The sequence below is a fragment of the Lottia gigantea genome (assembly GCF_000327385.1).
Source record: "Lottia gigantea unplaced genomic scaffold LOTGIsca_12, whole genome shotgun sequence".
Taxonomy (NCBI): Eukaryota; Metazoa; Mollusca; class Gastropoda; family Lottiidae; genus Lottia; species Lottia gigantea.
The window spans coordinates 514758-526659 of record NW_008707225.1 but is presented as its reverse complement, the minus strand read 5'-3'; the positions used below and the strand labels follow the sequence as shown (position 1 = coordinate 526659).

Below are 11902 nucleotides of genomic sequence, written 5' to 3'. Positions count from 1 at the left end.
TCCTGGCTATGTGTCACCTGGTATGGGTAAAGTTATGGGTATGCATGGTATGGGACCTAGTCAATATGATATGATGAAGTCTTTATCAGATACAGCTAGTACTTACAGTAATTCTTCAGGCTTAGTCAATAAAGCAGAATCCAAGAAACATCCTAGTCTACCAAAAGAGGTAAGAATTGGCAATTCCTCAACTTGTCCACAACTTCAAGAGAAAGCTTTCTGAAAGAAGTATTTGCACAGAATAACAGTCTTAAAGATTCGAATTAAGTAATAGTTGTTTTTGTTCCAGTATTGAAGACACATATGTTGATCCCATGATTATTTCAAAATCAAGTCATTTCATTTGATTTTTTTCTATTTTTCAGGCTGTTGCTATGATGTTAGATTGGTTGAGGAATCATAAAGACAATCCGTATCCCAATGATGATGAGAAAGCTATGTTAATAAAACAAACAGGACTAACTATAAATCAAATCAATTATTGGTTCACAAACGCCAGGCGGAGAATCTTACCGAAATGGGCTCAGTGTAAATAGTTCATTGTGTCCTACTGTATAGAAACCTAGTGTTATATTATTATTCTAAAAAGTGCTCTTTATAAACCATTTTATATTAATATGGTTTGACATTCAACTAAGTGTTCATTTATAGATCAAGACAATGTTTCCCTCCATTTCTCATCTACTATGCACGGTTGATAACTGGAATTACATCATTGACAGAAGAATTTTGGTGCTCCCCGAGACATTTGTTGTTACCATAGTCAACATTTCTTGAGTTTTTTTTCTGCTCTCAAAGAGGCTGTAAATATATACTATAATGTTATTCTACTAGTTTATAGGATACTGATCAAATTGAGTCATACAGCTACACAATGACCTGCCAAAATGTGTGTGCCTTAAATTTAGAAGTGCTTGTGCTCAGTATATTTTTGCAAGACAACCTTACTAACTGCTGTAGACATTTAGTACTTTATACTAATCCAAATACCGGTTCAATATAGTCAAACTAGTGGTATATGTATAAGTGTATGTAGTTTTTGTTACCCAGCCAACGAAGAAATTATCCAGACCAAAAACACTTTAAAAAAAAATATCTACAGAGAGTAGTTTTCCACACTTCTTTTTTAGAGAACATTCCAAATAACAAATATAGACCACAATTAAATTTTCTAGATCAATGTCTCTCCCTGTTCTTTTCTTTTAGTATTTATTTATAGTAGCTTTTTTAGAAGGTCTCTTGCCAACTTTTATATATATTTTCTACTGTCTATATATATATGTACATAGACTATACTAATGCAACATTTCTATGTAGATATATGTAATAATATTATATGTAAATATTTCCCTGAACCCCTTGTGACCTGTTGTTTTTAAAATGTCAATGTCTCGTTATTAATTGTTAAATTTGTTTTCTTTTATCTTTCAATAAGCTCAGCATTGTTTGTGTGTATTCATTTATAGAATAAAAGGCCATTTAGAGAAAAGATGATTTCTTTTTCCAATTAAAATTAATGAATTGCTTTCATGATTTCATACATCAATTTTTTTTACATGTTTTTTAAAAGAAAAGAATGAACTAAAATAGGCTTAACTAAGCAATTAGCTCTACATATTAAAAAAAATCTTTAAAAAAGTAGACCTACTAAAATTAAAATTAGACAATGTACTTCCTGATAATAAGAGATAAATGATTGAGCAGATTAAAAGATGAAACAAATAACAATAGTTTTTATATTAATGTGTTTTAAAGGTACTGGCTGTAAGCTAGTCTTGTGTTGTGTTTTGTTTTTACATATCAATGTTTTATGCATGAGTAAATTAGAAGCCGCATGAACTAAAGACTAAAATTCTGTGTTTGATGAACTTTTTAACAGGAGTTCTTTTGGATGCAGTAATCATATTACTACATTAGATCTTTATGCATTTGTCATTTACTTAATAGTCTTTATTGAATTTTAAACTCTGAGAAAATATTCTGTGAATGGATTAAAGTTCATTTAAAATGTAAAAATAAAGTTTTGTCTGTCTTTTTTTTTGTTTGGAATATTTCACATATTTTCTTTCAAACATTCTACAGTAGAGTTTGGTTTATTAATTAAAAACAGTGCCTTGTTGCTGGTTATTTTGATTTAAGTCCAAATTGTAATTGTTTACTGCTGTGTTGATGGTAATATGTTAAGCTGTATTCCATCATAAGAACTAACTAATTTTAGCTACCAGTAAACTTGTACTTTATCTGGTAGTTAGTGAGATAGCTAGAAATTTATTGGATGCACAGGTGTGTAGGCAGTGTTTAATGGATAAAATTCAGACTATTTTGTACTTTCTATTACATGGAATACAGTTCACTGATGCAATCTAATTTTTGTCTATAGTCTTTATTATGGAGAAAAACTATAAAACCACTTTTATTTTTATCTATGCAGTTTTTATTATAAGCAATAAAACCTGATGTAATTGATAAGAGTAAAATTTTCACCACCAAGCAATTTACAGTTTTATGATATTCAATAAAAAGTTGTTGGAATCGTTACAGTAAAGAATTTATGCAATAACCAATCAATATTGTGAGCTTTTTTTAAATACAATGTAGTTACTATATTTGAGCTTTTAAGCTTTGAACTTTTTAAAAACCAAATAATAGTGAAATGTTTTGTCGAATTTTCAGATTTTTTGTTCCATCCAGTATATTATGGCCATTTTAGTCTTGTTTAGCTTTTTAGATTTATTTATTTTCCTTATTTTCATGGCAAACTTATAAACCTAATGGCGATCATCATAGCAATATATTGAAGCAATGTTGTTCACAATAATTCTATCTAATGATATTACATGTCAAGTCTTTATTTTATGATTTTTATCAAAAATTTATTCTTTTTAAATATTTTATCAATTGAATAAAACATTTGTTTTAGCTATAAACCACTCCACAATTAATTTGTATATTAAACATCAAATGCATGAAATTTAAATGAAAATCACTTAAATTAACTTAACTTATTCGCGAAATGGATATTACTAAGTACTAGGTATTGATAAAGTTTAATTGTCTATCGAAAACTGCAGTCAAATAATCAACTAGATTGCGGTTTAGGAAAGTGAAAATGTGAAATATCGAGAAATAAATTCCAAATACATGAATAATGTTTAATATACAAGTTAAAATCATCATCATGTCAATGTTATTTGTTTTATGTCACAAATTTATAACATTTCAACACATAATTTTTATAATAAATGTATATTTAACATGTTTACATGAGCTTTTTTTTTTATCCTTTCTCACCAACCATTCGTGTTAATACGTAAGTACAGCATTGAAGTAACAATTTGGACAATTGATATTTCAATGTATACTGTTATAGTCATATTGATATTGCATAAAATACTACATTGTATTGATATTTCAATGTATACTGTGATAGTCATATTGATATTGCATAAAATACTACATTGTATTGATATTTCAATGTATACTGTGATAGTCACGGTGATATTTCATAAAATATTACATTGTATTGATATTGCAATGTATACTGTGATAGTCACGGTGATATTCAGAAAATACTACAGTGTATTGGTATTTCAATGTATACTGTGATAGTCACGGTGATATTTCATAAAATACTATAGTGTATTGGTATTTCAATGTATACTGTGATAGTCACGGTGATATTTCATAAAATACTACAGTGTATTGGTATTTCAATGTATACTGTGATAGTCAAGGTGATATTTCATAAAATACACTTTAATCATCTTTGACATACAACAATATTCTGAGATATTTCATGGAATGTAATAAAAGTCCATTGATATTTCACAAAAAAATATAGTGATCACATTGATGATCTATTTCATACAAGAGACATTTCATTGATATAGAAAACCTTCGGATTTTTGCGATGTGATAGTCACAGTTGTGATCCATGTAATCAGTATTTCGTAGACGTTGATGATCTGTAGCATACTATGGAAATTTCGTGGATCATTACTCATGTAATCATCATGTTGCTGATCAATTACATACTTTGGATATTCCGCGGATAATTATACTTTTTGTAATCATGTTGGTGATCCATTCTATGCTATTGGTATTTCGTGGACCATTACTCATGTAGTTATCATGTTAATGATCCATTCTATGCTATTGGTATTTTGTGGATCATTACTCATTTAGTAATCACATTGATAATCCATTGCAAACTATTGATATTTCGTGACCATTACTCGTGCATTTATCATGTTGATGATTCATTGCAAACTATTGATATTTCGTGAATTACTCGTGCATTTATAAAGTTTTGGACCCAATGCATACTATGGATATTTCTTGGATCATTACTCATGCAGTAATGACGTTGATGATCCATTGCAAACTATTGATATTTCGTAGTTCATAACTCCCGTAGTAATCATGTTGATGATCCATTGCAAACTAATGGTATTTCGTGGATCATTATACATGTAGAAATCGCGGTTGGTGATAAATTGCATGCTATTGCTATGGAATACCTTTTGATTTATAATATCATAGTATGATAGCCACTTGATCATGGAGTCGGAATACTGTTTGATTTTCATTGAACATGCATGGTTACATAAATGATCCATAGAATAATATAATTGAAACAATGACATTTCAAGAATACTGTAAGAGTCACATTGATATTTCAATGACTAGCCTCAATGATATTTCATTCACTTCTGCAATAGTCAATTTGATATTTCATAGAATATCGTAATTGTTACGTTGATATTTCAATGAATACTGCTTAAGTCACGTTGATATCACAACGGCTGCTAATGTTATTTCATTCACTGCTGTTACAGTCACGTTGATACGTCACAGAATGTTGTGGTTGTAACGTTGATATTACAACGACTGCTAATGATATTTCACTTCTGTAATAGTCACGTTGGTATTTTATAGAATATTGTTATTGTAACTTTAATATTTCAAGAAATGAAATGAATTGAGTTTTAAATCCTACTTTTCTGCACCATGTGGGCTATTGGAGACGGACAACACCATGCAGGGTGCAATGAGGGAAATTTTGCCAGGCCAGCGGCATTAGCCTGCTCTTTTTGATATTTCAAGGAATACTGTATAAGTCATTTTGATATCACAAGGAATACCTCCGAAGTCTTGTTGATACAAGGAATTCAGCCGCCCGCACGCAGACCCGAAAGCAAGTTTTTCGGGCAAAAAACTAGTTTAGAAATTCGGACAATCTCAGATATTTGCCCCCTGTTGAATAATGTACTTTAATGTTTTTATTTGATTTACAAAATTGTAAAAATACCAATAAGAACATTAATAGGATAACTGAATGTTCAGTAAAGTCAGAAACCTTGCTGTTGTTGAAGGGAGGTAAATGGCTTTTATAATAAAACTTTTATGGTTTCAGACCACTAAAACTGTTCACGTAAAGAATTGTGTCGAATGTAGTCTGCGTTATTTTTAGAAATCCTCTTTCTCCCTCCCTTTTGGGCTTTTGCATGCCTATATTTGACTAATTTTGAAATTGCATCTTCTTTCAGATTTTGTGAGATCATGAGAGATTTTCATGCGGAAGGATAATTTTAAAAATAGTTGTTTGTGTGCAGTGACAGTTAAGCGGATGTTGATAAAATGTAGTTGTCTTCTTTCAGTTTGGCTAGCTCAAGATTTTCATGGTCATGATATTTTGAATTTTTGTTCAGAAACTAAGCATTGGACACTAACACAGGCTTCCATGTAACATATTGGAAAGTTTTCAACGATTCTGGAACAAGTTATAGAAGGTTGAATTTCGTGATATAACATGGAAACAGGTGGCAAATGAATTAATGGTCTTAGTCCAGACTACATGTATTATTAATTTATAATTCAACTGAAATCCGTCGTTTTCAGAACAGTTGTTTTAGATGGTGATGAGAACATAGTATTACGAAAGCACTGGCTTAGGTCACAAAGTAAAGATTTATGATAAAACAAGGTGCAAGTTAAAGGTTATGATAATTAGATATGTTAACTAAGGATGTCTCTGTAATACTATCTGTGGTAGTATCATTTCTTGAGCTGAAATAGTTGAAAATATAAAGAGTCAACATTCTTGTGATATATCAATAATCATCTAAAGATAAAACCTGTATTGTGAAACAAAATCTTTTCATATATCTATAAGAAATTCAGAAGCATTAATATTAATAGTCATCGTAGGAAATTCAAAAGAAAAGAAGTCAGAAACAGTTGTGTCACACATCTAGTATCATCTCAATGTTAGGCTATTACGAATCCTTGGGGTTCTGGACATTGTGAATGTGCGCCGTCAACAACCGATTGATTTAAACATAATTTTACACTTTTTCAACAGTATCGGCTTAAAAAATTAACGACAGGATTTGTTTCAGTAAAGTTAAGGGACATATTTCTCTAGACTTTGGTGTAAGATTCAATAGGATAACAGAATGTTTAATAGTAAAACTAAAATGTTTTTAAAGGGAGGCAACCGACTTTTAAATCGAAACTTTATCTCAGATTACAAAAACAATTAAGCCCTTGTAATTTTCGACTTGTTCCATCCGAACATGCTTTAACATGTCAGCTCCTCCAACCTGCTTCACTGGCAAATTAAACCCGGGTCTGTAATATTTAAAGGGTCTCGCTATTTTAATTTTACATAAATATTTTCTTATTAGTTAATCCAAACCCGAATGTTTATTATTACATTCCTATCGAAGCTAGTTTTCTAAGACGCATCAAACCTATATTAGATTGTGCATTATCTACATATCATTTGTGTGAACACTTTTCTCTGTGCATTTTTGTTGTCAAAATTCAAGTCGTCAAAATTGATATATGAGCCATTACTAATTTAATTAATTAATATTTTTTTACAATTTTATATCACTTGATATATATGACTAAATGTGTTATGACGCATCGGAGTCTTTATCGATGAATTACTTGAAAGTCGCGATTTTATACTTGAAGAAATTGTGATTATAATTCAAGCAATAGATAGACGATCTAGATTTATGGTGAGATTATTAAAGGAATACTACCTGTTAGAATGGACATACAGTTTAAATCCGCAACTTGATTGACAAGAGCATAATTCATCAGCTGGACTTACCAGGTGTCATGACTAAAAAATAGAATCTCTATGTAAGACGCTTCTAAGCATGTTTCAAAATTACTTAGTTTAACGGATTATGACTTTTTTTATGGATTTATTGGATTATCGAGTGATTCTCGATATAAAAAGTCCACTGATGAACAAAGACTTATTTTGGCGAAGTTTTAGAAATTTCAATTTTTGATCATCCTAAGAGTTAGTATACCTTAAAAATCTCAGTAATCATAATTATACACTCTGCAATAGGTATTTTAATGTCATACTTTTTTAAATTCCGCTCTTAAGACCATTCATTGTGTATAGTAAATTGTTATAATCACGCTTATTTGAATAATACAGTATAAAAATAGAATTACAAAGCATTATTTAATTTGATACATACTAAACAATAAGTCATACAAGACAAATAAATACATTACGATAAGGTTTAAAAATAGTCAAGGTTCTTGCCGACTGACTCATTCATATTTTACTTCACGGTTGCCTTCTAAATCTCTTTACTAAGTTTAATATTGCTTAGTTTTGGAAGAGTTGTATGATATTTGTGCAAATCATCCTTATTTATGATAAAATGGTCGGGTTCGAATACAGTGAGGCAAACATTTGGCAAATCAGTCCACTTCTAGTATTAGTCGTATTACTGTACTATATTTCCTAAAAGTTAGAATAAAGCTGTTATCCATCCAATCCTAAAGAAAGGAAATCTGAAGGTTCCACCAAATTACAGAGGAATATCGCTTTTTTCGTCTATTGGAAAGGCTTTTACTTAAAAGATATTAAATACCAGATTAGCCAGTTGTTGCGATCCTCATTCTATAAATTATTACATAATATGCATAAAGTTTTGGTTCAAATTGATGGAAATGTCAAAGTATCCTAAAGCATGTTATGATATGTTGTTTATTTTGGATGAGGCTGGAAAAGTTACATGGACAACTTACGTAAAACTCATACGGATATGTATGAGATAGTCAATCCAAATAAGATGATTATCGTCTATTTAAAACACAACATGAACACTGTCTAAATTATTTTGTAAATAAAAAAAATCAGGATAGCTTTAACCAAATTTAGATATTGCAATACAATTTATATTTATATATTTATATTATTGTATTGTATTGTATTGTACATTATGTACTATGGGCTGTACACTATATTCTGTAATAAAGATTGATTGATTGAGATTAAACATCTAGCTGTTTACCAAAAATAGGAGGTTTAAACAGTAAGTATAATAATATTTAATTTTCTCTTCTGAGTAAGAAGCGTCCTTTTAACACTGATAATATTAGTTGGCAATAACAGATCTTTGTACGATTCTTACTTCCAACAAATGATATAATAAAATTTCACTACACCAGTATGTATAATATGAGATTTTTTTTTTCAGAATAAACCAAAAATGGATCTAACATATTACATTGAACGTCTACGCATTGTGCCATGTTTCGTCAATATGAACATTAAGAAAGTACGGAGATACGTTCTAAAAGACATCACTGAGAAGGTTTACAATGATGATAGTCACATTCTGCAAGTGCCGCAACAGAATCTCGTTTCATTTGTTTACTATTTACTGCAGCAATTACCAGAGAGTGAAGCTAAAAATGACAAGGTATTGTTGAGCCATCCAAACAACATCAATGCTAACTGTATGAAGATTATCTTATCCGCCAAAGCTCAAAACTTTGCCAAAGCCGAAGAACATCTGAAACGACTGGAAGAGCTGAGAGATGTCCACCATCTCGTAGTTGAAGCTGAGGCAGAAATAGCATTTGCTTTTTCTAAAGTAGGAGTTGAATATCATATGGTAGCTATTACAAAATTTACTAATGTGGTAGAGGAGCGATCAGACCAATATGAATGGAAATACAGATTGGCTTTTCTACTGAGGAAATGTCAAGACCCTAAAATGCGAATACTCTTGCCAACTAAGCTAGATCCCTCTGAAAACATTGTCAGGTGTAAATCCATGTTTGAAGATATCATATCTAAGTGCTCTAATGACACTCTTAAAGCCTTATCTTTAGTCCAAATTGCCCTCTTGTACATGAAGCCAAATTCTCTAAATGTGAATTTTATAAAACTAGGAATAGATTTAAGAAATACACATAAAATTGTTAAGGAATACTTGGATAGAGCCCTGAGCCTTGATCAAACAAATGTACAAATGTTATGCGAAACTGGTAGGATTTTAAGAAAGATTAATGAATTGGAATCTTCAAGGAAAGTTCTAGAAGACGCCTTGCGTTTCACGAAAAAACGTGAAACGTATCATAACCTGGCCTTGACAATCAAGGATTTAGAAGGCACAACTTCCCTCGTCATTAAATACTTGAAGAAAGCCAGCGGAAATGGAATAAATCAGATTGCAACTATTCATTTAGGCGATGCGTATATGCATTTGGAACCACCGAAGTTTCAGCGAGCATTACAATGCTTAAAACGAATGAAAATATATGGACAAGAATATAACATGATGCAACAAAAATATGACAATTTATCAAAATGTTATGAAATCATGATGCATCGTGCTCTATCAGACATAGATCTAACGGTAGAACTGCGTCAGAAAATGGTGGAGATGAACCAGAAGAGTATAGTATTTGGTATTCTATGTTGGATAAAATCGACCCCGAAAAACGAGTTAGTCATGTTAAAATCTACTGAGTTATTCCCTGACAGATGGATGGAAGGCTACGACTTAAGAAATCCAAAGGATTCATTTTTAAATCAACTTCATTATTTTCAAGGAAAATACAAATATCCATATCTTCAAAGATTACAATATTTAGTTGAAAATGGTTCTCTTGATGATATAGAAGACGACATCATGTCAGACTTTAACAATGGAAAATATGAAGATTGTTTAGAAATGACACTGTTTTTATTAATAACTGATATATATGGAATTGACCAATTTTTTTTTTCAACAATGATTAAGATTTTAAAAGTTGCTGTGGAAACAAGAGATGAATCATTGGCAAATAAATCTTTTCTGTGGCCAATGGAATATCTTTACATGGTAAATGATGCTGTTGGTCATTTTAGAATCCTTACAGATCATCATAGTCTGAAAGAAGCCAAGATGATTGAAACCTGGTTGGAAAACCTTAGCATGATTGTTGTTAGAAACGATGAAGACATTTCGCCGTTTGCAGACAGGCAAGAAGCTTTGATAGAATCCTTCAAAGGAAATGTAGCAGTGTTATGTATTATCAAGGGCAATAACTCCACTCTTTCAAACGATTATCCAATTAACATGCTTCCTGCTGATGAACCACACCTGTTACTGATTGTAGCGGATGCCAGCACATTGCCTAAGGAACTCTCACATCACCATACCTTAAAACTACCACCAAAGGACAATGACCAGACAAAAGCGGCGTGGTTAACTGATCTAGCAGAAATTATATTCCGTTGCGAATAACTAATTGATAATAACATTCCATGAGTTAATAATGTAACTGCTGTATATACGATATTGTACATTGGATTGTTATGAAGGATTTTCAATTCAAGGGAACATGGTTTTTTAGAATTTTTCAATCTTTTAATGTGTTCAATAAGATATTCACTTCAAGGGACGCAATCCTATTATGACTTTTGATTTTGGTTAGTGTTGATATTATTTGCAACTTTTCGTAGAGCACGAGCTTATTTTTTTGCCAAGATCAAAGATAATTGTCAGCTTATTGCTTACGCTGACTTCTAATGTAGTCGCAGTTATGATCGGTTTTCAAACCAATGATTTGGTAATTTTGACAACTGACTTCTCTTGGGGCTGTAAGATAAGAGATAAATGGTTGATAGTTTGAATTAGGTTTCAGTTAATACACTATAACTATGTCACTAATGTACTGATATATTTAGTTATTTAATCTATATGTATTACTTGATAAAAGATAACACTGTTTGTGTCATTATTCTGGTCATGAAAAATACTAGCAAGGTAGACAACGAGTTAATGTCCATGAATTTAAAAAAAATTTCTATTAAAGATAATATCACAGATAGACAAAAAACTTCAACTCAAAAGTGACACTTTTCTCTTTTCTGCATAGACTACCAAGAAATTTGACAATCATGAAAGACCAAGCGTCGCAGTCATTTTAAAATTAAATTTCTATTTCTTAAATATCAATTATCAAGATAACAATTCACTGGGGTCACTTGTGTCAAAGCTAGCTAGCATATTATATTATAGCAAAAATAATATAAAACTGTTCAGGTATATATTTTTGTTTGTTTTTTTTATATATCTACGTTATTTTCGTGCTACAGTGAAAGTTTGCAAAAAAGAACACTACTAGATGTAATGCATCGTTTATGTTATGTTATGCGAAATACATTTTAAAATGTTTTTTTTAAAATTGATACTCAACCCGAAGATTCAATCGCTTAATGATTGGGCCTATGTACAGATTGGATTGACACTTTAATATTTTATTATATGACAGCCCAGCCCTCGGTGCATTAATTGAGGATTGACAAAGAAATATTACAGCATAACCTGAAACAAGCCAGTCGAATGACCGGGGTTCTGTCTGAAGATAGCACCGCGTGAAACTCAAGAGTAACACGAATTTCAACAGTAGATTGATTTATTGTATTGATAAAATAATTTGGTATAGTTCAGCAAAATGAATCAAAATTAACAGTTTAGTTGAATTAGAAGTAGAATAAATGGTAGGCGTAATTAGTTTCACCGTCACCGTTTTATACTGACACTATATAGCCTACCTGAAAATATATAGTGTTTCTGTTTTA

General features: G+C 30.9%; 2 protein-coding genes across 2 annotated transcripts; both read left to right on the top strand.

The window, feature by feature from the left end:
• Nucleotides 1-362: 362 nt before the first annotated feature.
• LOTGIDRAFT_111066 (hypothetical protein) lies at nucleotides 363-536 on the top strand (the record flags this gene model as incomplete). The annotated part of the gene is made up of 1 exon (XM_009048008.1): nucleotides 363-536. A coding segment is annotated over one exon (174 nt), but the record flags the coding sequence as incomplete, so codon positions are not given.
• A 7998-nt stretch (nucleotides 537-8534) lies between these two features.
• On the top strand, nucleotides 8535-10562 carry LOTGIDRAFT_156730 (hypothetical protein; the record flags this gene model as incomplete). Its single annotated transcript, XM_009048007.1, has 1 exon — nucleotides 8535-10562. One exon carries the CDS (start codon nucleotides 8535-8537, stop codon nucleotides 10560-10562), a length of 2028 nt encoding a protein of 675 aa, XP_009046255.1.
• Between the last annotated feature and the right edge of the window lie 1340 nt (nucleotides 10563-11902).